Genomic DNA, 27,819 nt, shown 5'->3' on the forward strand with positions numbered 1-27,819 from the left:
AACAGAGCCAAGCAGCTGGAGAACGATGGCTAGCTAACATGTCTTTTATTGTGATCAGCCACAATGTTAAAAAAAAAGAAGAAAAAAAAAGAAAAACAGACACGCTTTCAGCACACTGATGCTTGGAGGAAGCTCCGGATATGGAGTTTGCTTTTAGATATAAAGGGTCCTTACTGACACTATCACGCAAAATGATGACGATAGGGCGAGCCTTCCTAGGACGTTCCACCTTGTTAGCTTCACCTCAAAGTTCTTGAGGGGGGAGGCTCAGTCATGATCAGTTCATGTTTGGATGTTAGTCTCCTCTGTCGCGTCTGAGCTGACTTCCTGAGTGCAGGGCCATGCAGTCTATCTGTCTGTTTGCCTTTGTCTTTGTGTGCCCACCCCGGGCCTCATCAGTCTTCATGAACTCTGTCTCTATATGTTAAAACGTCTGCATAGCTATTGCTCATTCCATTCAGAGCGTCACCCAACCCCCTCCCTCTAACAGCCTGCACACACTCACCTGGTTCCACAGGTCAGCGCAAAGAAACACAGAAGAATGCGTCTTTGAACACATCAGCAGTTCCCCCCACCCCATTTTCTCCATGACTGCTCTGCTCTGTGTTTATGTCAAAGTGACACAGTAATTATAACTCTTCGATGAGCGAGCCAGATATTTGGTATGCATGGCACAGTTAGTTCCATTAGGATTTTCTTTTGCAGAATCTAAGGTATAACTGGAATGCTTCAATGCCACAGAAACGCAAGACTTCTGTCGTTAGACATGGTGAAAAAAACGTAGCATGGCTTAACACTACGATGTATACGTTTGTGAGATATTATGAACACCTATGATGACTAAATGTTGCTAATCATCCAGCAGACTGAGACAATAAATTTGATGTTTTAAGTTAAAACTCAATTTGCACCCCAATATGCTTAAGTTGTTTTGGACAATATTCTTTTCTGTGTGCTGTGTGCACTTGACCCAGTTCACCTTTCAAAAGCTCCTCTACATGGCACTGCAATCATTGACAAAGACCAATTCCATTTATTGTAATTATAATCAACATGTTTTAGGAGTGAAACAGGATGCAAAACGGATGTGACACTCATTCGAAGGGAGAACCTACTCTTTCTGTGTGTGTGTGTGTGTGTGTGTCTGTGAGCCAAAAGGAGAGTGATATGATGCTGGTCTATGTGTTTGGACTCTCCTGGTTTGTGGAGGACTCCTCAATCAAAAACCAACTATAACAGGTCTCTCCCCCTCCCTCCCCTTTTCTTCTCCGCTGCCCCATTTGTTTATGCTGGAGTGACTGTGTGTCAGTAGGCTGTCAATACCGTCTGTAAGAGGCTCTAATGAATAGGCCTGTTATTGGACTGGTGGGAAGGCAACATATTGTGTCTTTGAGTGCATCTGTTTGTGTGTGTGTGTGTGTGTGTGTATGGATGTATGGCCCGTCAGTGTGTGTGTAACACTGCAGAGCAGAGGGAGGTGGAGGTGTCTGTTCTGCTCTGACTCCCACTGCTTTATTGGCCTCACTGCAGTGCCCCTCTGTCAAAGACCAGCACTAAATAGTAAAGGCCAAAATGGTGCAAGAGGGCACATGGTTTTATTTTTAGCGATGAGTTTTTTTCATACTCAAAACATACTGAATATATAGTACATGATGAAACACTTGAATAAACTCATATAAAACCCACAGTTTATGTGACACACAACCGTGCCGGCAGCCCATTGCTGTTGCTCCGTGAAGCAAAATAATACACCTGTCTGTAAATATGGTTTTAACATTAGTGCATTCGCCACGGCGGCCTGGCTGAAATCTTCCTGGGGATCCTAAGGCCACAAGGCACCAGGGAGATAAAGCCTGGAAAAGGTTTTGTATGCTTCAACGGTCACTGTGGTCACCAGATGGAAAGAGGAGCAGATGATTCTTCACACTGCAGCTCTCTGGTGTTGTGCAGTGACATAAGGGATTCTAAAATATTACTCAGATGTAGACCATAGACAAGCAATGTACAGTACATGTGGAAGTGCACTGAACAGCATATCCGCGGGCTTCAAAGCACCCATTCTTCATCATTATTTCCAGTGATATTATGATGCAAATATCTGCTACTTGGCTTAAAATGGCAAAGTTGAATACCACGGTACATGTCAGATTGGTGCAATAAGAGGTTTCGTCAAATAAAACAATTCTAACCGTTTCATTGATCCATTAGTGGGATAATTCAGGAGCAGCTTTGAAGAGCATGAACAATCATTTCCCAAACAGCAGCGCAGCATAAAGAGGTTCAGCAAAAGCTAACGCTTGGCCTTGATAGTTGCATTAATCATGCTCACTCAGAAGAGAAGAGGGGTACACTATGGGGGGGGATGGAGTCAAAAGTGGCCTCATGAAAGAGAATTTGCTCCATCCAGCTCTGGGAGGAAGAAGACATTCCTCTGAGTGCTGTTGAGATATAGGTTTCCACAAAGACCAAAGAAAAATCAATTCTCCTTGAAATGCAGCAAGGTCAATTCATTCAGGACACGGGTAGAGAGGAGGGAGCTAAACGCGGAGGAGGAAGTTGATGCAGCAACCTAAGAATGGGAGAGCGAGTTGTGTAACAGAAGAGCAACTTCAGAGAGCCTTGAAGGGACAAAGGCAGAGAGGAAATTAGCAAACATGGTGTGATTCTTTCAGTGAAAGATAGCCGTGGGGGACGAATAGATGCTTCTGTCTATCAGCAATCCATGGAGCCGTAGTCTCTATCATCGGACTCAGGCAAAGAGGAAATTTGAGCAGTACATCTGACAAACTGTTGGAAATGTCACCATACAGTCATGCATGAACTTTACTTAATAGCGCAAGGACATCTCAATCTGTGACCTCATCCATCCAAACAGCTCTCACCTTACTACCAGGCACACAGACTGAACTGAGTAGTACCAGCCTTTGCTTCCAAGAAGCCTTGAGCTAGCTTTTAATCCTTAATGTTACATGAACAGCTCAAAATAGCCTAAATCTCCACCCCTAACGCCTTCCCCTGTCAACTAGAGCTGTCCCAATGTGTTTAAACTGTGGCTGAATGGATGCAGACAAGCTTGGTGGTATGAAGGCACCTTTTCCACTGATAGCAACTGTGTGCAGCCAGTAGATGGGGTTTTGTTCAGCGTTGGATGAGAGTTGGGCAAACCTTGCCAGCAGGTAGTTATAGGATCTGCGTGGCGCAGGGCATAATGCAGGCGTCTGGTATGCACACCTGTCCCCACACAAGTTATTCCCTGAACAAGCAGCACTACCCCCCCACAGAGAGAGAGAAACCAGAGACGGGGCTCTGCCAGGACCTGCACCACAGCTCCCTGCACCTGCCTGAGGGGAGTGGGGGAGGAAAATGGGAGGATCCAAAGAGCGAGGTGCCAGAGGTGTGGATTAGGAGGCTGTAAGGGACATAGCGGTAATGTGGTATCTGAGCTCATCCGTCAACAGTATGTTGCTGTTTGTATAGAGTTGCAGGTTTTACCACATGTTGTGTTTTGTGATTGCTGGTTTCCTTCAAGCTCCGTTCTTAACGTACGCTTAGCGGAGCAATTATTGTCCTTTTGAAATATGGAAAAAGTTTGGAGATTGTTGCCTGAACTTTTTTCAATCCCCCCCCCCCCCCCCCCCACGGTCAACGTCTCCTAATGCAGCAGCAGTCCGTGCGCTACACGGACAGGTTTAATCCCATCAACTTCAACAAATCTCTTAGCTGGATCTCAGACAATGGCTGGTGTTGTGGTTCAAAAGAGCACTGATGAAATGTAACAAATCAGAGGCAGAGAAGACGGATGAAAAAAGCATTTCCGTAACATTAGCATATTCGGTATCTGTGTAATTGGCCTCAAAGAAAAGCTGCTCAAACATGAGTTACTTCCCATTGAGTTTCTTCAGATCTTGATGATGCTTGGGCTCGTAGTGGGAGTGCTTGGCATCAGGAGTATGACAACCGTGTACAACGTCACCGCCGTGTTTCTGCCTCCGACCTAAATTCTCTCATTAGCGCCAGTGATGGCTTGGTTAAATGTGGGAGATTGTATTTACAATAGCGCTGAAGATGGCTTTTTTTTTTCTCTGTGCAGGGTTAATAATCGCCAGCCAACCGTCGCCACAAATCTTCATTAGAGGATTAGCGGGCAGGGAGACAGCTAGTGTTCTTTTGCTCTTATTGGAGGCCCGGCGAACAGTCCTTTCCCCTCTCTGTCGCCTCTGCTTCACGCTGAAAACACGGGCGCACGCTTACTTTTAGAATCACACACTCACACCCAATTACATACAGTTTTTCTTCGTCTCGATCTTCACCCTCCTCTTTCCATCTCATTCAACCTCGGCCCTTCTCTCACACATGCTCAAACCCACATGTCCCTCACACTCGGACATACTGTCAAATCGTTCCCCAAGGGTGCATCAGCTGCCCGCTAGGTGCACGTATTCAAGACAGAACAAATTAAGGTCACAGAGGGAAATCCGAGCCAGCAAAGGACGACGGGGATCTGCCCAGTGTATCTGTGTGCAAATCTGCGTGCCTATATTGTTTTGTCTCTCTTGACCTCCAAACAGTGGCATGACTCCAGAGAGAGCTGTTGTCAAACGGCTCATGTCCCACTCAAAAGAATAAGTGACCCTCATCGCATCAGTTTGGAGGATAAGAGGTGTCATCCCCTCCCTTTGAATTCAGGCTCTTTTGGAGGCTCTTTGATATCACCTGATGAAAACTACAGGATTAGATTCCCTCTCGTGTCTGCTGGTAGTGTTGTTGGCCCATCAAGGCCCATCAAGGCTGCTGTGAAGGTTTCTTTCTTTTCATGGACGGAATACAATGGTGTCGGTTTTTCTTCTCCCCTACACAATGATATATATATATATATATATATAGAACCATGGGTGGATATAAACCAAAAGATGAAAAGATAATTATATCCACCCTTGTAACTTTCATCACTTGATGGGAACTACGTCATCGTACAAGCTGGTCCCTACGGGGTCCAGAAGTTGCAGAGGGTTCGTCTCTTCCAGTCTGGGCCTTCAGACCTCCCCTCAAGGGCGATATCGTATTCTGCCTGACTGTGCTCGCCTGTGTAATCCATAGCTGCAGGGAGGGTGACCTTCACAGCAGGCAGCCACACAGCAGGCTGCGACACAGAGGCACTCGGGGAAAAGGACAGGTTGGGCCAAACGGGCGCCGGGGGGGGCAGGACGCGGCAGTTCTTAGACAATAACCCTTTCACGGTACATCCTTTACATCTGCTTCTATTTAATATCTTGATTTTGAATACGATTTTTAGACATAAGATCAAATATAGCTTACACAGTCCAGCAGATTCAACGGTATTATAAGCAGTATTCAAAATAAAAATGACTAAAAACAAGAATCCACTACAACTGAAGTGAGGTATACAATACACAGACCGTGACTTAATAAATGTTCCTGCACAGTGTGCTTTATATTGCACGTGATGTAGCTGATGTTGTGCAGCCGGACAGCAGCAGGACGGCAGGACCTGCGGTACCTTCACGCCTTTATTATTGAGTACTTCTGTATGATCAGTCCAGTTCAGTTTATTGTATTGTATTTCAACTTTTTAAATTGTTTTCTATAGCTGTCATTTTTATTATCGACACATAATCTTGAGTTTAGCTTAATCTTGAACTTGTCTTGTTCGTTCTCAACCACTCTGTTGAAGCGGTGTTCTGCAGTCGTCTCTATGTGGGGGGGAAATAGGGCCACGTATCATTGATCAAGGGGCATCCAGTATGCCCTGCTGCCTGAGTAAAGGGAACGTGAAAAAAAAGTTATTGACAGTTATGTGATTAGATGACGCAGCCAAATAAGTCCCTGCTCATGAATGATGCATGCACCTTCCCTGACGGAGAAAGACAGCAAGGCGGGATGACAGCTGGGATGCTGTGTGTGTGTGTGTGTGTGTGTGTGTGTGTGTGTGCATGGTGCAGAACAAGGTGAGACTCTTTATGACAGAGCCAGCTCGTGCTCTCTGGCTCCCTTTCCTCTCCTTTTCTTTTTCCCTCCTCCTCGTTTCTCTCACCCTCTCACGCACAAATGTACACACCATCAGGAGTTCTCAGCAGAGCTGTTACCACTAACCTTTTTTAAAAACGGTTTACTCTAAAACTCTAACTAATAATTCCTTTTACTTTTCACATCTCCTTCTCACTGAGCCCCCCCCCCCCCCCCCCCCCCCCACCACCCCCCTGTTTCCGTCAGAAACAATCCTGATTGTTTTCCGTCTTGGATGCCCTGGGCTGCCGCAGTCTGAGACTCATAGCAGGACGCAGAGAGAAGGAGGGAGGTGAGAGTGAACGGGGGTGGGCGTTGGACATGTGCAGCACGCAGGGCGGGAACAGGAAGGGCTACGGTTTGTTGCCGTCGTCACTGCAGCGTCGCATCTGTCTCTGTCCTCTTTTAGCAGCAGTGGAGCAGCAGCTGACGCACACGGCCGGGCATCACCAGGGCTTTACAACAGCATCAGTGAGTGGATGTACGTCCACGTGCACAGTGACACAAGCATGCACACGGAATGCTGCATCATTGCTGAGGGTTGCTGCCATAGTGCCTTTGTTATTTTGGGCTACATGTAGGAATAAGAAAATCAAGGGGAAGGCCAAAGATATAAACAAACCAAATATTGAACTTTGGTGCAAAGGCTCAACACAGACATGGTCACATCTAGAATCCCTCCAGGAGCTACTTTTGCAGCCTTTGATAGGGTATGAGCCTGACATTTAAGCACAATACACATTTTCAATTCTAGCAACTGGGTAAAAACCCCGGGGAGAAATGGAAATGTTTGTTCCTGAGGGTGTTTACATCATTGCAGATACTAATCAGTCCAGCAGCTCACCCCCTTTGTTCTCTTCCATGGACACTTTGTACAAACATACACAAATACGTGACATTAATGGCTTAAGGCACCGCATCAATATTCATTGAATCTGAAACTCTGACTTGTCCAGTTGGCTTGGTCCCGGATTAGACGAGAGAGGGTACATGACTTGAAGAATAATTGCTGGTGATAAACTCCGACGCAGCTAAATTGATTTGGATAAGGCATTTGTGTAAGGGAAAGAAACAGTGATAGATCTCAACACTTTACTCACGGACCCAGCAAGCATTTAGGGTAAAACATTGCGCATGGAAACTCGTTTGGTGAAAGCTATTAAGTCTCAGATTAGGTAGCAAATGCAGTCAGTCAGTGTGTAAAGCTGTGTCGCTCTGCACCAATCAAACAAACACATCCATCTGACTTGTGAGTCAACATGCTGCATGATTACCGTGCTAATGCCACAGCAACACACAGGAAACCACAGGAGATCATTTCAATCCGATGAGGGGAGTTGACTGTATTCTCAACTCAAATGTAGAATTTATTCACTCACACTCATTAATGTTGGCCATTTTATTGGTACAATGGGGACATTCGTCACAATGTAAATGATGAAACTCCTGTTCTGCTCTGCATCTCTGCAGTAACTATTCAGGCACCAATTGAAGCTCCTCAGCGTTAATGTCATGTAAATGTGGGAGATTTCATGGTGGGTTAGTGGAGGAGGGGGCGCCTGCGGGGTTAAGAGAAGGACTAGTGTGTGCAGGGATGTGGAAGTAGTGTGTGTACCACCTACGTTCTTCTTTCGTGAGTCTAGAATTGATGTAGACTTGAAAATCCTCCAGTGTTTGGACCATAAGTTCATTGGCGATGGAATGAGATAGGTGAGGTTTACCATGGTGTGGTGACGGCCAGCATCCCGCTGTTTGATTACAGAAATACTGACTATTTATTTCAAACTGGATTTGTGACATCATTTTTCTTTTTGCATAGCTATATTTCTGATGTGGAGTACTAATTTCTCCCACAAGTTTTTGTGCTGTACTTCAAATGATATCTGGATTGTTCATGGAGCACCTAACATGAACATCCCTTTTGCACACAACCCCCCCCCCCCCCCCAACACACACGCCAAGGTACCATTGGGCTGTCCTCCAATATCAGTACACAAGGCTGCATGTAACACTGTCACCACAGAGCAGAGGAGGACAGAGTGGGGGAGAGAGGGAGAGGGAGGAGGGCTAATTTTGGATGCATGGCTTGTGGAGTTAGGATAACCATCTTTTCTGCAGCTCTCCTCAACCACACAATTACAATTTACTGCAGGAAGAGAGAGAGAGAGAGAGAGGCACAAAGAAAAAGAGGAATAGAGATAATAGGAAGAGCAATGGGGAGGGGGGGGGGGGTAAAGTGAGTATGAAAAGACAGCAAAAACATAAATATCCAGAGGTGGTGTGGGGTTAAAGAACATGGGGGGAGTGAAATCCCACATCAAATGACACAAAAATAATGTTGCATTGTTACAGCTTTGTGTGCTTTACATAGACCACAACATTAATATGATAAATTAAATCTGTGCAATATAATTTCCCTCAGAACAGATTCATGCAGGCTTTCTGTTATGGAACAACCACTGTTGTCGCTTTGATATAATAATGGAATAATGGAATTTAGTAAAATATATTCAAACAGTCTATTCCCAGCTCCTATCTGTTCCTAATTGAGATATACAGAGATAGCTCGGTTCCTGCACCCTAAAAAAAAGGGAATCCTAATCCCCCCCCTCCCTCCCTATCTTTTCTCAACGGCCCCCTCCCTCTGCAGGCTCCCTCCCTCCCTCTGGTTGGCTCTGGCTTGAGTATACCGAGCAATTACAGAGATGATATCCACTGTCAGTCAGCAGCTCACAGATGAAGCTGGGCCTCTTTAGCATTCTAATGGAACGCCAGATTCAATCAGGCCTTTGTATGGTGGAGGGGAGGGCAGCGCTGCTCATTAAAAAATAAATCATAATAACAATGAGGCCCAGGCTGCAAACGCGTGCAGCACCTAAGCCACGGCATTGAACTCTTCCTCGCTCCTCCTCGCTGGAAACACTCCCCGGTCCTTCGTCCCTTTGTCCCCTGTTTACATTTACGTTTGCAAATCTCCTCTCTGATCATCAGGAGAACTACACTAATCTAAGCCACCAAATATTGATATTGACTGGTGTGCGGGATGGATTGTAGTGGAGAAGGAGGAGGAGGAGGAGGAGGAGGAGGAGGAGGAGGAGGAGGAGGAGAACGGGCAGGGTGATGTCATGAGGGTGCTGCCTGCCCTGAATGCTCTGTCTAACAAACAGAGATTATTTCTACTCAGCACTCTGTCCTGTCCACCTTTCATAATCTTTCTCCCTCTGTTCTCAGTGTCCTCCTCCACACAGGCCTACATGCACACATATTCTACATTGCTAATTTGTATTCTTGATATTCTGCATTTAGAGCTCAAGGTCATCTACAGTTTTACATAAGGTCAAACCCCTACATTTGCATTCCTGCATACAAACTTTAAGGATTTACCATCAGAAACTAAATGTTTGTAGTAGACTCATCCTGAGATTTTATTCCTAATTGTCAGTTCAAAACCTATTTTTCCCAAATTGCAACTTAGTCACTCTATAATTAGACCCTCACGGCCTGGTATGAAACAATATCTTCCAAACTCATGCTCCAGTCTCTTCTCTCTCCAAACCCCAAAGGAGATCTCAGACTCCCTGCAGAGCAAAACAGAAAACATAATGCAACTGTATGCACAGGCTGAGTCAACTTATTTGTAATATGAATTTAGTGGAATTACACTTTGACTCCCTTATGTCCGGCTAAAGCCAGATGGGCCTGCTTCAGTTCGACCACTTTTTTTTCCATAAACATTAGGTTTGGCCATGGGACAGTGTTTGCGTCAGCTGCGTCTTTCTTCACAGGGGAGAACCTCTGATCAGAAGCCCAGAGCGCCTTTCATCCATGGGACGCTTTGTTAAAGGTCCCTCCGTGGTGGTGTGATGGATTCACGCTTCCTTTTTAGTTCACCGTGTATCAACACCACAGAATGCGAGTTTGTGTGTGTGCAAGTTTACGTCCACGGGTCTATAGAGCGCGGATTTATTGCACCAAGAATCAACCAGAGCTCACTGAATAATGCATCAACCCGCTATGATGGAAAAATATGCTGAATGTGCTTCGGCTGAACTTTAAGTTGTGTGAAATAGCTGCGTGTTCTTGACTTAGCGTGTATGTATGAGAGAAAACAGAGAGAAAACACTGCTCTCTACTTTGACAAATGAGCTGCAGGTCTGGTGCAAGGAGGCTTCCCTTTTTCCTTTAATGAGCTTTACCGGGGGAATTGGCATCTTTGGGGGGGAACTTTGTGTGTGTTTCACTTCTCAAGTCTCAATTACAATATGTCTGCGAACAATCTCAACACAGCGTTTTACATTAAAAAATTCTCTGTGTCTGAGAAGATCCTCTCCAGCGCCAGAGGGTATTTGCAGGGTGAGGTGAGGGATGGTGATTTAAGCAAAAGTGTCACACGTGTGTGCTTTACGTAGACCACAACATTAGTATGGTAAATTAAAAGTGTCATTTGTGGTCACACCAATGCATCGTGACATTACAGAAGAGACCCCCGGGCACTTAAAGAGATTGGCCCGTGGTTGGATGGCCCAGGGATGAACAGTCAGTACCCTGTTGGAGGACATGAGCATTTTTTAGGTTGCTCCATATTCATAGACACTGAAATGAAAGCAGCACCCTATTATGCTGATAGCACTTTGCTCTCTACCCGCCTTGAAGAAATGAAAGTGAATAAAATGTACCTTCAAACCGTTGCCTGACTCCTGCCTCCTCCTCTTCTCTCTCCCGCAGGGGGTGTAATCTCAAAGGGAATCTGGTGCCTTTGTTGGCATCCACCAAAATATGTTTGGGTTGATCCGCCTGATGACCCGGTGATAAAATTCCATACCTGAGGGCACAGGTTTCTGGGAGGTGCATGGGAATGAAGTTGCAAGCTATTGTTTCACCTGGGTGTGACCACTGCCTTGAACAAGGGAAAAAGAGAGGACAGGGAAATAATAGAAGGTTTGGGGGTGGGGGGGATGGGGGTGGATTTGAACAGGCTGTAGGAGAGGATAACAATGGACGTCAGAGGACAGGTGGAGAGAAGCAAGAAGGTTACAGGGTGTGCTGCTGCCTTCTCAGGCAAGGAATGTCACCTTGTCCTTTTCCCTCTCTCGTTCTCTCTGGTTTTCTCCCTCCATCTCTGTATTCCTTTGCTCCTGGCTGCAGCACACTTATATATAGACAATGATTTCCCCTTTTCTTTCTACCAGTGCCGTGAGTCTGATGCCCCTACGCTGCAATGGATCACTGTCTTTGAGCAAACACAACAAAGCAATGCTTTAGTTCCTCCTTATCCAGCAGCCCATCCATCAGTGACTCAGACATTGCCTCAAGCCAGAGGAATTCAGACACATCTCCACTGGGCGATTCTGTGATCATCTTACACACCCCTACAAAAGAAAATATGTGAAAAGATTGAAACTTGAGAAAGAAAGAGAAAAAACAGCTATAGTTTAAAGGAAGACAGGGGACAAGGAGTTGAAGTGGTTAATGAAATAATTTGCTTAATCGTTACTACAAGAAAAAACATCAACACTTATGTATATATATGAATATATATTTTGTTGTTTGTGTGTAGACAAATTTTCATGTGAAATACTCCTTTGCCAAGGATGCCGGCTTATATTGTCGGCTTAAATTCACACCAACTACAATGTAGTCAAACAGTGAGTCACAGCAAAGAGTATCCAATGTCCATAGAAACGTCTCATATCACTCAGCAACACATCAAGATCCATTTTCCTTCCTCCTATAGCCGCGGTCGTCTCGTAAAAAAGAAAGCTGCAATCTTTTCAGGGCTACCTCTCAAACCTTCAGGCACTGAGTATTTATACAAGAGAGTCGTATTTTATTGTAGGATAATTCCTTTTAAGGCCCAGGTTTGTATTAGATTTAAGGTTACATAAAATAGGGTTAGAGAATGACTGTGAGTGCCCACACAGGTGTGTGTGTGTGTGTTTGCTTTCTGCTGTCATGTGACCCTCACTGTGTGAACACTGTAACAGCGCTGTATGCCTTTTCTCCACAGCCGTACTGTGTTGAGCTGCGCTGTTCTCTGTGTACCCATCATCCCTGGCTGTCCCCTCCCATTAGCCTTGACAGCTATTTGTCTGTCATTACTGACCTCAAAACGGCACAAACACTCTTCGTCACAACACACACACACACACACACACACACACACAGGCTGCACACTAGTTGAGCCTTGCAGTGCAAAATCGTTGTCGTGCAATCTACATGTTAAGGTTTTATCACGTCAGGTGCCACGGAGATAAATATCACATTGGAATGTGATGAGTCTGAGGCCAATTTAGACATATTTCATTAAGTCGATAAATCCTGTCCTGAATGGGCCGGTGCAAGTTGTAACAAGAAGCCCAGCACACGTCCACTCTCCCAAAGTACCATCATTATCAGAGCTGTCACGGATTTAAGGTGGACCCAGAGTCCTACAGTAGATCAGTCGTGTGTGTGAGTGAATAGAGCTGCATTGTTTCACCAGCCCACATCCACTCTCCTTGGATGGATGGATGGATGATAAGGATTCATTGTAAAACAGAAAGAGGAAACCAGTCACAGGATTTGTCTCTGCTGATCACAGCGCTGCGAAATCTAGCGGCATGAATGAGGAGAGCTCACTCCACTAGGTCTCTGTGCCTGTATGTGCTTGTCTCTGCGTTTGTGTTTCTACCTGCACACACGTCATCACCTCACAAGGAACAAAAGCCCGACAGCCGCCGAAAGGTAATTCGCTACCAGACTAGATGCCACGAGGCGATTTAATCTGAAGGATTAAAATGGTGCCTCTGCTTCTGTAGCTCAAACACGCGCAGTGTCCCTGGTCTGCATTCTGGACACAGTCTATTGTGGAGTGGATGGCTGATACGGTAAGGCAGGGGTGGGCCTTAGAGGCAGGTGGTCTTCACCCTTCTCTTCGTCGCTCTTGAAATCTCACGGCAGCTTCTCTGCGTCTTCCAAAAGACCGACTGGCAATTAAATCCTCCCAGCCTTGATGCAGCTACTTAGCAGAGATCAAGTTAGGATCTTTTGGGGGGGCTTTTCGGAGGCCTACCACTGTCACATTATCTCCTTAGGGTGTTATTACCTCCTCATCCACTCTGTCATTACGCACAATACTTCCTTTTTGGAATAGACAGGAAGTTTACCTTGTCTTACCTGTGTAGTGTGTATAACAAAAGCCCCTGCACGTCTGGTTTGTTGTATGCAATATTCTTTGGAGGAGAGGCTGTTTGTGAAATGGACCTGTTTGGAACTGAGTACCCTGATCAGATGGCAACGGGCAATAGATTGAGTTTCTGCTGTGGGGATGTGATGTGGAGCAATTGGGGATAACGAACACTGGGTTGTTCTTCTTACACCTTAAGATGTATATTTATATGTGCGTGGGGCTTTAATATACCTGATTTGTGTTGCCGCTTTAAAACACCAGCCAAACTTTTCTTGTACCGTAGAGTGAAATAACATTTTTAAAATTGTTCTCCAAATTGGTAGGTTGGGTTGATGCTAAAGGACCTACAATTACAGGGGAAAGTTTAAGACCCTCCCACTGATGCAGAAACACGTAGACCAACACAAACATGTTGCCTGTGCAGTTGGGCCACACTGACACAAATACATCCAGAAACTGGAAAAGCACTTTACAGTACATGGTCATTTGCATTTTTGTGAGCGTGTTCACAAATTTCACTGCAGTGCATATTTGGTTCAAGGGCCAAGACATGTTCTGACTAATAACCAGCAGTGTGCCCAACTCTTAAGCCGCGACTGCTGTTCTACTTCACGGTAACCAAGCTTTCATAACCTTTTTACACTCCCTGGCATACACTCACACACCTACTGACACGCACATACCTGACATGCTACATGAATGAAGACAGAGAAGCCCATTGGCATTTGAAGCAAGCGGAGAAGTTTCAGCTTCGGAAAGTGATTCGTGTGATGTTTACAGTGAGGGGGGGGGGGGGTGGGTGTCTCACCAGCACACTCTTGTGGACACTACGACTCACACTTACATCAGGTTTTGGCTCTTTTTGCATGGATCTGTACCTTATGCTCTCGACTCTATGGTTGCCTTGTTGTACTCGGTGCTTTTTCTCCGGTGAAGCACCTCGTTTCCTGTGAGTCAGAGGCCGTCAGATGATAATTCACTCCTAGCAGGGGCAGAGGCAGCTATCTGGTGGGAGGCCGCTGCTGCCGCAGCTGTCTGCAAAGGGACCATACAGGAAGGGTGAGCAGCTGACGACAAAGCCTCAGGGCTTGTGACCTGCATATTGTTCTGTTCTGCAGGACCTTGAGGTGACAGGTGAGGCACAAGGCCGCTCGGGATGAACGTGAGCGAGTGTGTATCGGCGGAGACCGGCGTGAAAGCAGAGATCCCCGTCTGAGGAATGTTGCCTTTTATTGGCCTGGCTGGATAATCCCCTGTGTGTGGAAAAGTGGATGCATTGAGGTGCAAGTGTTTGAGAAAAAGTGAATTAAGTCTTTTGGGAATCCGTGCGCGTGTGTGAGTGTAGGTGTGTGACTGATTTTCCTTTTGTGCAGGGCCTTTGGTTGTGCTTGTGATCCCGTTGATTGCCCTTGTGCCGAAGTGAAAGGGAGGCACACAGTCCTGCTGAGCCCAAAAGCCGGTAGGGAATACGGAATGACCACATTTCCATTCCTGGGTTTCCCTCTTGTACCCTGTGCCCAAAATGCTGCTGCAACCGCTGAAATAAATTGGCTATTCCTGTAGGCCCGGGCACAGCTGTGTTCAGTGCGAAATGCACACTGGGCTGATCATGAGGGAGACGAGGAGCGAATGAGACCGAATAGAGAGAGAGAGAGAGAGAGAGAGAGAGAGAGATGGTTGGAGAAATGCAGACAGACAGACAGACAGATGGCCAGTCGTTGGTCACACAGTACAACCCATAAGAAACAGAAGACCAGCAGAGACATAACAGAGAAGTCTGACAGCTTTGACTGACCGAAAAACGGTAATACTAATGAAGTGTAGGTTACAGGAAGGCTCTTCCTCAGTGGTTAAGGTGCATGGAAAAGAGGTGATGAGGGAGGCTATGTTGGGGTTGGGGGGGCGGGGGGGGGATGTTGAAGAAGGTCCCTGTGCACTCCGAGGGCTCTTTAAATCAACTCACTGATTCAGAGTTCCCTCAATAATGGATGCATAAGCCGAGGTCAGGCCTTCTTGAAGTTTAAAGCCAGCTTTTATCTCAATCTCAACGCACTGCGGAAACTCAGTCCATAAAGTGAATTATGAACACTGCACAGATTATCATCAAAACTTTGAGCTGGGCATAAAATATATCTTGGTTTTCATTTTATTATGCTTATCTTAGTCAGATCCTTTCTAATCAAATGTGTTCAATCTTCCCTCCGTAATATTCCCATCGCGAACACATCGGCTGCACTGCAGCTGATGTCACCCTGCGCTCTGGGCATGTGGAGGACAGGTGCCTGCTTCACGGCCCGGCCCAAAAGCAAGTTGGCTGCCTGCCTGTTACCCCCTCCTCCTCCTCCTCCTCCTCCACCTCCTCCACCCCCTCCTCCTCCTCGTCCTCTCTGCCTCCGCTGCCAACAATCCTGGCACATCTGTGCCTGTCCGGCGTGCCCGGTGCCAAGTACCCTGGTGCCATTCTTCTCCCCTGAATGCACCCAATGCTCATGGGAAAGGAGTCTGAACGCAGTGTGGCACAACCTACACAGCCTGTTAGATAATCTCAAGACATGAAAAGATTCTCTTAGCCTAGATTCAAGGAACAGCTTTTTGTTCTGCATCGTAAACAAGAAAATCACCCAATGGAGACTTTTCCTCTACCGGCTTCAGTTTCAGAATCAGACACTGAAGAGAACACAACCCTGTAAGAGCATTGAAAGAACAGCTTTATAGTTTTTTGATGATAATTATTGCATATGCAGGGTGTGTTACTTTTATACATTTGTTCAAACCCAAACACATGCAGAAAGTACTCATTTAAATGCATGTGCATATTCTTTACATATTCATCCAATTGGGGACGGTGATGTGGCCAATAGCAGATTCATCAGGACCATGCAGGCTGACAAATTATTCTAAATAGGAGAATAAGTCCCCGCTTTGGATCTTTTGACTGCCTTCTCCTCCCACTTTTCATCGCTAGTTCTCTCCCCTCTGCCTCCACCTGCAGAAAGCTTGTTTGGCCGTTGTCTTTCTTTCTTACCGTTCTATTATCCCTGAAACGCGTTAACACGTCTCTTATGCTCTCTTTATGGACTTTTAAAAGAGAAAATGAATTAAAACCCCCCTAAACTAAAATAGATATCTTTAAATTAACACCAAGTGAATAAGAAAGGGGTTTTGGCGATTTTGGGTGAGCATTAGGGCTTGTGGTTGACTATTCTGTCTAAGATCAGGTACAGGAGACCCGAGAGATTAGAGCAAAGACACGGCCATGTAGCAGCTCATTTCTATGTGACAGAAAATACACATTTGTAATTGTTTCAATCAGCGATAAACAGATTTACAGACAGTAAATTTGATTTACAATTATATTAGAGGAGAGAAATTGTCACATTTGAGGCAAAGTGCAGTGTTTTTGAGCCGTAGTGTTACAGCTGTGCACGGTAGCAATAGTGTGAACTTGGACAGTTTTATTACTACAAAACACTTTCAGCTCATCACCATTTTAGCTCTGGCTCAAATGCAAGATTGTGTTTCGGTGGGACCACTTGCATACATGCACTCACGCACACTGCTCCACCACACATATGCACACGGTCACACGGGCAAAGTCATGCTCTATACAGCAATTTGTTTGAAATACAGTCTGGGAAGGTCCCCAAAGAGAGGTTTAAATTAATGGGGTCATTATTCACTGGGAAGAAAAAAAAAGCAGTCATACTCTGATTTATGCCTCCAAACGCACACACACACACACATACACACGCGAACACAGTGTCCCTGATGGGACAGATTGTGTCTTTGATCCAAGGTCGACCACTCCTCTCTCTCTGTCTCTCTCTCTCTCTCTCTCTGGTCACCCGCTCCATTCACCGCCTCAGATCTCAGCTCCTGGTGCTGCTGCAGCGGCTGGTTGTGTTCTGGTCTGCCGCGCTCTCTGCCTGTGTGCCTGCCAGAGGCCGGCTGACCCAGTGCCAGCATCAGTCTTCCTGTTTAAGTGCAGACTCGCTGGGGAGCTGCAAACATTACAACTGTTCAACAGAGGCACTCCTTCCAAACAAAACCTGCACAAAGGGCCAAAGAAACAAACAATGGCCATGTATCAACATGTGGTACAGTGCCATGATAAATGCAGTCAAAAGGAAGTGTATTAGTCATGTTGTTAGTGGTACAGCCCCAGAGGAGGAGCTGCCTTCATCAGTCATAGAGGTAGAGGAGGAGAGAGCCGCCAGAGTAACTCCTGTCCTCCCTCATTACACCAAACAGCATTTTTGGAGGAGGCCAGCTTAAAAAAAACGCCTTTTGAAACAGGATGCTTGCAATTCTGAATTTCTTTTTGTGATTATACATTCCGAGCAACACTCAAAGACTGAGAGAAGAGTACAATCCAACAGCTGGAAAATCATGTGGCACTTGTTAGTTAAGAAGAGGTTGTGCTTGTGAGCATTGTTTTCTTCGTTTCTAAAATGTTTGTTCATTTGTTCAGTGGATAAAAATGTAAGGCCCGACTCGAGGTGATAATGCAACACTCTTCACCTCGCGGAAGGCAGCTGGGACTCAGCTGAGTCAGCACTTTCTCATAGTCTGACAAAGTCAATCTCTTTTACTCTCTCTAATCCAAAAACGCACAGATCTGCTTACACCACATTGCTCTTTGCAGAAGTCATATTGTTATCTCCGATCCAATTCAGCGGACATAAAGCTCGGTGAAAATGCAGTGGCGTTCAAATAATGCTCATGTCACCATGTGACAAGTGTGGAAGCAGGTAGAAACGAGTTGGCGCAGGAAGCAGCGCGAGAAACGGCAAGTAATGGAGCCAGAGAGTGGCTTAGAGCGATCCCAAAAAAGGAGAACGGCAAAGCTTTAAGTCTCGAGGGAATTTGAAAGCCACAGAAATCCAGTTGCGGATATTAAGAGGCTTAATCTAAGAGCTTGGTGAGGCTGAGTTTTGCTGTGTGGGCCCCATCACTATCATCCTTGACAGAGGTTAAAGAGGAGACGAGGAGGGATAAGGAAGAGAGCGAGGGAAGGCAGATTGGAGCAATGACGAGAATAGCCGTGTATTATTCGAACATCCCTGCGTGCTTTGGTGGGAGAATTAAACACTGACATTGCGGCGCGGCTGTTTGTGTGTGTGTGTGCATGCAGATGGTAGGATACCCTTGCGGTGACTGAGGTTTTTAAACTCTTGTGAAAACCTGCTCAAACAGCGTGCAGTCGAAGCCCGGAGCATGAATAAGATGTGAGTAGGGGGGCGGGGGGGGGGGGGATCAGAGTCCATGATTCATTCACTCCATATTTGGAGATCACTAAGTAATCCAACTCTAGTGCACGGGGCAGGATGACATAAAGCAACACACGCTGAGATGAAACTCATTATCATCAAGCTGCAGATGTCTCCCTGGAGAGGAGAGGAAAGGAGAGAGGCAGGTGGATAAGAGAAATCCCTTCAGCCGCTGTGGCATTCCTGCTACATTTGATGTGACGGTTTTAGAATAATGAAATGCTTCGTTGATGTAAATTTTACAAAGCCCAGATACCCCCTTCAGTATCACAGCGCTGGTACACAGTGCAGGGCTGCTGCACTTTGGCGCTCCAGTCTTGGCTAAGTTGTTAGGAAAAAACATAATGTGTGTCAACAGCACTCATTCCGATGTCCTTGACTGCCCAAATGCTGCTTTTTCTCTCAGTTTAGAGACCACATGTTCCACTCGGGGTCCCGCATAGTTTTGCTTTGTATACAAAGAAATGGTTGCTCTGCGGGGCAAGTACGGCCGATTGTTGTTTCTCAAATTCCGTGGCAGACTCTAGGAAACATGTTGTAAGCTGCAATAAGCTGTCCAATTCATTTAATTATCTCTATCCGTCTATTTAAATGATGTTTTATGGATGCTGTTTTAATACGGTTTTACACATGACAGCATGTGATAATTAATCCACCACTGTCTTTGTGTGCAGGAGGCATAAACCGGGCCGGGCCGGCAGTGCCCACGTTCTTGCGGACCCCCACCATGATCCAGCCCCACTTGGACATGAAACACTTCCTGCAATTCCCCATGGATACCACCCCTCCTCCGCACAGCATGAGCCTCTTCCACAGCTTCAACACGGTGAGAGTTGATGGCGACACAGAAATACACTTTTTTAAACTTTGGAAAACACCTGTGATGCAGGGTAATGTCAGCTGGTAATGCTGAGGCTGACATTACACATGTCTGCTGTATAAGACAGCAAATCAGTGTATTCCTAAAACTGAATTATTTCATGAAAACACTTGCTTAATTCAAAGCACAGAATGAAAGAGCAGTTCATCCCGACAGCTGTGTACTTCAAACCACGCAGTTCGTTTGATGTGGTATTCGTTTCAAAGGAGAGGGATCTTCCTGTTTCCCCGGGCCCCGACTAACATCTTAACATTGAGATTAGACCATAGAGACACTTTGCATTCCACCGACTCAGCATAACGCGCCGCCCGTTCCTTCAGACTCGATCGGGGAACGAACACATTTCGTGTCAGCAATATGTTAAAAACAGTGAACTTGGCATGTACTGCATGTGAGGCAGTGCTATTCTTGCAGCTGGTCTTTTATTCCCTGCATGTGTAATCTTGTATTTCTGGGCTGCGGTTAGCGAAGGTGCGACAGCAATCCACTATTACTAATTGGAAATAACTGGCAAGGGCTTTCACTACGTATAATATTGGGATAGTTACAGGAGTCCAGACCCTGTTAAACACATTTTAACGATACAGTCATTTCTAATAGCCCTCCATGGGCCCATGACATGAGTGGAAGAATTCGCACTGATGTTAAAACTGCAGCGTACCCAGTAGACATGGATTAATATAGATACTGAAATTACTCCGGCACTCGGTTTCCACTCTTGAAATCAGTCTCTCCTGCTCTTCTCCCTGTGAACGTCTCTCCCTCCCTCATTCTGTAACATCCCTCTGCTCCCTATCAGAACGTTAGCTATATCTGAAAGTCCACAGGGATGCTGTGAATATTAATAGCTGCTGGTGCTGATGACTGCGAGTCGGTAGTGGAGTTTTACTGCCCTGTGGCCAGGAGATGGGGCCACAGGAGAGGCTTGAGAGGCAGTCTGACCTCTGCGTATCGGCCCGCACACAATGTTCGTTTTAGGGCTTCATCAGCTCTTCTGTGCACCAATGTCTGGCTGTAAGGCATCATGTGTACCTTGAAACCAGAGGAGCAGTGTGTGTTTGTGGGTGTGCGGGTGAAGTCATGTGTGGTTTGGTTGGGGGTTGATGGGGCGGACGAAAGCTCTAGAGGCGGATGATGACATTTGGTGAATGGTGTGAAGAGAGGGGGAGTCGAGCAGGAGGAGGGTGGGTCACCCCATCTTGGCTACATCTGGACAGATCCAGTATGCATGAAGAAAGGGCCGGTTGGGTGGAGGAGGCGAGGGGGGGGGGGGGGGGCAGACAGAGAGAGAGAGAGCGAGAGAGAGAGACTGTAAGCAAGCAAGGGAGGGGGAGGAGAAAACTGAAAAGCAAACTGAGGCATGTGCACTATAGGGAAGCGTAAGACAGAAAGAGAGAAAGCAGCTGAGAGAGGAGAGGAGAAGGAATCCGATCAAAGGGGACACGCACTTGTTACGTGATGTTGAAAAAAGAGAATAAGGCATAGATTTGAGAAGAAACCCTCACAGCACTCTCTGTCAGAATTCTACAGACGAGCAGAGTGTGCCAAAAGGGCAAAAAACAAAGAAATTCTAGCTGGCATTATGAGGAAAAGGTGACTTTTTTTTTTTTCTTCTTCTTTGTAAGTTAGTCCGTATTCAGTTTTGACAAGCAACCGGCGGGCTGAATGAGTGAGGAAGGTGCAACACGTGCTCTTAATCGTACACATGCTGAGGCTCAAACACACACCTTGGCCAGCAGCAGACACACAGGAGGACCAATGCAGCTCCCAGCTGCGTCAGACACAGAGGAGACGAAGGTGAGTCCCTAAATGCTTGCTGGAGTTCTTTTTTTTAGCCGCGTCCTAATCTGGACACAACTTAAAAAGTACTGTAGAACTTCTGAGTCTCAAAGGGTGTTCTTATCTGGCACAGTGCAGACGTTTGTGCGAGTGCCAGAGCGGTCCCACTGAGAGTCGCAGAGGAGCGTGATTCCTCATTGCTGGAATTCGATCCTTCCAAATATGTTGTACGCTGACAGCAGATCAAACACACAGAAGACGGCAAACAGATACGAAGAAAGGAGGATGGACTGAAAAATAAACACGGCAGTGAAGTGAGAGTTGAAGAAAAAGCCTGTAAAAATATGAGGATGTGATGAGTTCATGTGCATGTTGTTGTGCGGTGAGTTGAGGGAGGCTTGGTTGCTCTTTGGTCTGTTCCTCATCAGAAGACACTCTGTGTAAACAAAAGGCTTTAAGGAGTTGAGGTCTTCAGGCCCCGTGGAGCGCTGGATGCGAGCGCTGAGTGACACTTAAGTCAATGAACTGTGTGATTCGCTAACATCCATTTCACCACATTCAAACAGCTTAAACATTTTTTTTTTTACTGGGCAGATTAAATGCATTAAACAGATTTAAATCACTAACTACTGATGCAGAAAACACTGCCAAGTTAAAAGACATTTGGGGATTTTCTCAAAATTGCTCAAGCCCACTTGATTGAGTTTTTGAAAATCCCCCTTCAGTTACATCACAAGGCTCAGCTCCTATTTCATGAGGTCCTGTTTCTGGAGAAGTAATGGGTCGAGGCCAAGTGAGCTCTCCTCCAAAAAGGCTTATTGGCAGCTGGGCGTTGTTTTTAACAGCTGAATATACTGGATGGGTCACAGTGGTCCCACACACAGAGCTCTGTAGGACTGGATGGGGAGAAGCTCATGATTTACGTGTAAAAATGACACCACCGAGGCCTTATTAAACTTCATCGGTCACTGTAATGTACAGTGTACATAACCCTTTTTTTTCATGTCATGTTTGCTTGCCATGTGGGAGTTGGGGATAACATTGGGCAGGAATTTAGAGAGGAAAAAAAGCCGAGTTTACTTTTGCTCTCTTCGGGCTGCCTCTTGCAAAGCAGCTGAGGTCATTCATGCAGTTCCTCAAGTTGTATTCATCCACCGATGCCACTGCTCAGCGTGCCCGTCCCTTTCGATCCCTCTGAATTCACAGCAGCGAGGCCACTTTAGGCTGCTTCTGGGACCAGAAATAGAGGGATTCATGGAACGTGGACTACGGGAGAGAAAGCCAAATTAGATAAGAATGTGCAATGATATCCGGCCTAGGCCTCTTTTTCGCCCTCTATTTCTGGGATATTTCGCATTCCTCCCTCTCTCTCTCTCTCTGTACTAATCCATCTTCCTCTTCCAGTCCCCCACATGGTGTGTTTCTGTCTCGTCATGTCACCCAGCTAAATGCCTCGGGCCTCCTCCCCCTTTTCATTCTCTGTTTACCCTGTTTCCTTGGAGTCGTTGAGTAACATGCAACGTGCAGGATTCTAAATGGAGGGTGCTTGAGTGTAAAACAATGTTCATTTTAGCCGCTCTTTTCTTCTCCTTCCCTTCCGAGTCGTGCGGCTTTTTAGGTGGGACTATGGTTCTAGGTGCACGATAGCTTCAGAGACAGTTTGACGTTCACCTAATTGCACATACAGATGAGCCAGTCTGTAGCTCTCTCCAAACCAACAGGCTTGCATCAGACTTGGAGGACTGTCTGGAACATTCGCGGAGTGAGTTATGAATTCAAAACACAAAGCGGCATATCCATTGTGTTCTTCGGGGACGGAACCTTTGTTCATTTTACACTGCCCCATCCTCTTGAACGTTAAACGTTTGGGCTTCTCCAGCTGTAGAAGTAGTGCCAGACAATTGTTTGTGGTGGAACTCCAGACTAATGCAAGGGCCAATTAACGATGATCACCAGCTAAATGCAGCTTCAAACGGATACATAATTAGAACGAAGCCCTTTCAGATCCACACAAGCAGGGTCTCTAGTGTCCGGGAAAGCGTTTGAGTGGGCAGCTTAGTCGCTGACCCCTTGCAGAGTAAGTTAGACGTACGCGAGGTGCTCAGAACAATGTAGATGATGGGCAGTGACACAGGAACAGAATGAACCACAACCTGGTCAATACACAGACCTACAGCAAACATTGCGTTGACACTATAAATACCCACTTCATCCACGCAGTCAGTTTGACTTTCAAATCGAGTCTCTTGGGCAAAAAGCGCTGGGGGCTCGCCGTCGGAGGTAAAGGGCACGGACGGACCCGTTGACTTTCTTACCACCGAGACGCCTGGAGCTCAGGACGGCAGTAAAAGAGTATGAATTATAGCTCACAGATGGCTCTCTTTCTTTGTCTCATCCTTTGTTCTTTCTTCCTGTCAGATGGACCCGGTGCAGAAGGCTGTGATTAACCACACTTTTGGGGTTCCAGTGGTGAAGACCAAGCGGCCAGTCATCTCCTGTAACGTTTGCCAGATCCGCTTCAACTCAGAGGTACAGAAATACAGAATGAATCCATCTCTCGTGATGTGTGCATTCTCCAAGTGGCAATAAATATGCCTCCTCATGCTGTTCATACGCCTGTAGACACCTTTTTGTGTGAGTATTTTTGAAGGATCTCTGTCCCGTTTGCTCTCCGGAGAGAAGGTATTGACTCTGAGTTTGTTTGGGCTGTGTTTTGGCAGTTGCGACCTTGTTGGAATTTAATTTATTTTAAGAAGGATTGGAGTTAGAGGCCATAATCACTGCAGCACAAAGCCGAGAGAGAAATAGGATGTTAGCCTGCGATTTTAAAGAGATCTTCTCTTTCAATGTTGACAAAACTTGAGTAAGATCTTTAATATGTTTAGACTTGATTTCACTCAATCCTGCGGTGTAGTTTAAATCTCTTTAGAATGAACAACAACACATTTTTCATGCTTTAGTATAATTCAATCCATAATATTTTCATCTCTCTGGACATATGGTGTAGTTTATATCCAAACTTTTAATTGTAGTTTAATAACACGCTAGACCTCAAGGCAACTGGCATGTGCGACTGACGATAAATTAAACTAATATTAAGAAAATATTAGTTGCCAACTTATTTTCAGTCTTTTCTTTTTGCTAATAGTAATAGGATCCAACAGGACACATGACAACAACAGCTCCAAATGTCATGTGTGCAGCGTATAATTTGGCAGTGATGCAGACTTCGGGGGCCAGGGCGTGCGTTCACCCACGATACACAGCATTAGGGAGTGGACTGGATCTATATATACTCCTCAGGTCTACAATTAGGTCTCCATGTGGTCAGGGAGCGGCAAGGCTGTAATCGTAAGCTTACTCCTTGCAGATGTCTCCGCTGGAGGAGGAAACAAAGATGTTTATTTAATGAAATACTTTCAGCCCCACAGCTAGTGGCTAACAGCATGTTCTAAGTTAGGATATACAGTACATCTGTGAAGAATTTTAAGTATCAACGTACAGTTAAACTGTTGTTTTAATGACAGCTGACTCCAGACTTTACTCTTATTTTCTTTCACATTAGCCCTTAAATACAGATCAAATACAAATGTGTGGTTTAGCATTTTAAACGGGAAAGCTTGTGCAGAGTGGGGTGATGAATACTGTTAATATCAGTACACTTTACCTCTCAAATATTTGTTGTTTTCTGAGATAAACAGAAGATAGTTGGCCAGTCTGCCCACGTCATGGACCCATCGCTCGTCCTCACTGCGCCATGAACACTGTTGGCTTAATCTACAATTGTTTGACCTGAGCACCATAACTATATTGACACAACATAGAAAGCTTTCCAAAAACAATCTTAAACATTAGTATAGAAAAATAAATGTGAATATTGTTAAAGTTTAATGAAAAACTGGTCTCCTCACTTATTTGTGAACATGTGAAACCAGAAATCTCAAGACATCCCATGTATCCACAGGTGAATCCTCAGGACAATGATGTGCAGGACGACAGCACCTCTCTGCTGTGGTCCACTTTAGCTTCCAGTGTGCGGAAGAAAAACAACACACCAGCAATGTCAAACCCGAAGTAGGCTCGTGTGTAGTTTGTGCTGTGCTACCAAGCTAAACTGGAGAAAGAATGGTCCTTTTCATCACCATAGAATGACTTCCCACCCCCCCCCACTGTTCTTTTACATAATGTCAAGGCAGGATAAATATTTCATGACTCAAAATATTATAGAGGGAAACACTTCAAAAGAATCCTCTGCTGCAGTCCCCACCTCGTTTTCTAGTTCTGCATTCTGAGGAGAATCATTTTGCCCTTCATTTCTCCGTCTTCATCAGCCACCTGTGCGTTGATTGGGGGGGGGGTTTAGGCCAAAGAAAGAGATGGTGTCCACCGCGTAAAGGTATGACCAATGTATTTGTCTTCAGAAAGATCCGGTTGTGCCTTCCCGCTCGCGCCCCTTGCTCCCCTCATTTCACGCATCATTTTTCAATCATCCATGCGTCCCCATTTGATCTTTCTCTCTCTGCCTCTCTCTCTCTCTCTCTCTCTCTCTGTTATTTCTCCCACTCTTTCTCTCCGTCTGCCTCTCTACGTTATTTACAGTGTGGAAATGCCTGAAATTGCCTGCCACTACTTATTATAAGATGCATTTGTCAAGGGCATGGATTAGTGTCTGGCTCTGACAGCCCCAGTGCATCTTGGGAAAGTGGGAGCGAGGAGAAATGGAGGGGAAGGAGAGGAGAGGAGGAATGGATCGGGGGAGGGTTTGTGCCCCGGCTTTCCCTCCGTCGCGTGGTGGCGCGAGGTGTTAAATGGTGGTGTATAACGACCTTGGTGGCGTGCTGCATTAGTGACGTCACGGGCTCCGTTCCGCTGCATTGACCAACGTCACAGCTGTTTGCAGCAATACTATTGGCTTATGATATTCTACATCATATGCCCCCCCCCCTTTAATTCCTGCTTGTTTATCTGTTAGTTCGCTTTTTCACTTTTAACTTCCTCTCCCTTTTATCTGTAATGTAATGTAATCTCTCATGATGTCTCATCTGAAGCTGCAACTCTCACAGCGCTGCCCCCTTCCTTAGAATGACAGCGGTGCTACAAAGCACTTGCTCACTTTGAACCTTCTGCATAATGAAGAACAGGCTTCACAGGCGCATGTGATGCATGTGATGCAGTTTTTCCTCCCTGACTCTTTGTCTCTTTTATATCACTCCAATTCTCTGTCCAGCTCTTAGCACAACCTTTCTTGTCGTGTAGTTTCCTGGCCGTGCATCATACCCCCTCCATCTTGCCTTTCACGATCTCTCTCTCTCTCTCTCTCTCTCTCTCTCTCTCTCTCTCTCTCTCTCTCTCTCTCTCTCTCTCTCTCTCTCTCTCTCTCTCTCTCTCTTCTCTTCTCTTCATCCAGGATCTCACAGTGATGCTCACCAGCTCAGCAAACGATACACTTGGCTGGGTGGGAAAGGTTATGAAAGGCTCTGCGGCGGCTTCACCGGGCACCGCCATGTACTTTTTCATCTCTTTCTTTCATCTGAAAGATCCCTTCTCTGTCAGCAGCCCCCCCCCCCCAACACCCCTCAACCCTCACGCCTTTTGCACCCGCACCTCTACCGCCCTTGATCTACAGGCTTTGTTACAAATGGTCTGCTATATCTAGAGCCCGGCTTGTCATCATGATTTACAAGAAATGTGATATTGTAAATGACTACAGCCCCTGGTTCGCCCTGCCAGCTCACGTCTCAGATGCCATGAGAAACACGCGTATAACAAACACACAACCGGGCTTACAGACATTTCTCAACACCCTCTGCCCCCTGTCAGTCTATCCTCACTCCTAGGCCTGTGGTCAGGGTGATGTCCTAAGTTCTTTGAGTCTTTTAGCACCTAAGGCAGCTGCCAGCCTCTCCTCAGGACCACGACTCTACCTGGAAACTAATTGTACCAGCTACTTGATTATCATCTTCATAACGGGCCTCTCAAACCAGGGATTATTTAGCAATGTGACAGGATACATCTGCTGAGACAAAATACATATGGAAGACAGCAGAGACCTATCTGACTCAAGTGCTGCATTGATGTCATGTGTCTGTGTCAGTAATGAGCCTATTTGTATTGCTATTTAAATTGAGGGACACTTAAATCATGATGGAAGGCAAATAAAGAGTGAACAGATGGCAGATTGAGTTCAGTTATACACCTTGTACCCCGACATGAATGTATCCGTGTATTTTTTTGTGTTCCACAGTCACCGTACTGCGAAGCTACGCCACTTGGCATCAACTGCCGCAGTAACCCTGCACCTGATACGCCATGTTGTTGCAGACGCGCATGCCTCTGTGCAGAAACACAAACATACACCAACAAGAGCCAGACGTTGCTGTTCTCCCAGCACTCCCCTGAGAAATGATTACTTGTTTACCCTCTGACAAATACATTAGCTGGCAGTTAGCCTTTCATTGTGAGATTAGCCACACCAGCTTCTATATGAAACATTTTTTTTCTGTGCTGGAATATCAGTCTCCTGAAAACCTCCAGCCTTCCACTGGTAATGTGTCATTTAATAATGTGTGTGTGTGTGTGTTATAGGAGGGTAACTAGTGGGGCATCTCGCCGATGACCTCTGGCTGTCTGTCAGCATGGCTGCAGCAATGAAAACTGGGGCCAAGAACTGTCAGAATGTGGTTAGAATGCAGGTTATG

At 45.9% G+C, this 27,819-nt stretch overlaps 2 protein-coding genes across 2 annotated transcripts in view; both read left to right on the top strand.

The window, feature by feature from the left end:
• smc1a (structural maintenance of chromosomes 1A) overlaps positions 1 to 27,819 on the top strand; it is a 128,579-nt gene that overhangs the window by 94,940 nt on the left and 5,820 nt on the right. The gene's annotated exons all lie outside the window — the stretch shown is intronic.
• The window catches only part of znf385a (zinc finger protein 385A), a 46,132-nt gene that overhangs the window by 3,069 nt on the left and 15,244 nt on the right, over positions 1 to 27,819 (top strand). The window contains exons 2-3 of the mRNA XM_037479676.2: positions 19,137 to 19,288; positions 23,540 to 23,650. Of these exons, the coding sequence (XP_037335573.2) occupies positions 19,137 to 19,288; positions 23,540 to 23,650 (263 nt within the window). The remainder of the gene's footprint in view (positions 1 to 19,136; positions 19,289 to 23,539; positions 23,651 to 27,819) is intronic.

Source organism: Pungitius pungitius, chromosome 1, assembly GCF_949316345.1.
Source record: "Pungitius pungitius chromosome 1, fPunPun2.1, whole genome shotgun sequence".
Lineage (NCBI taxonomy): Eukaryota > Metazoa > Chordata > Actinopteri > Perciformes > Gasterosteidae > Pungitius > Pungitius pungitius.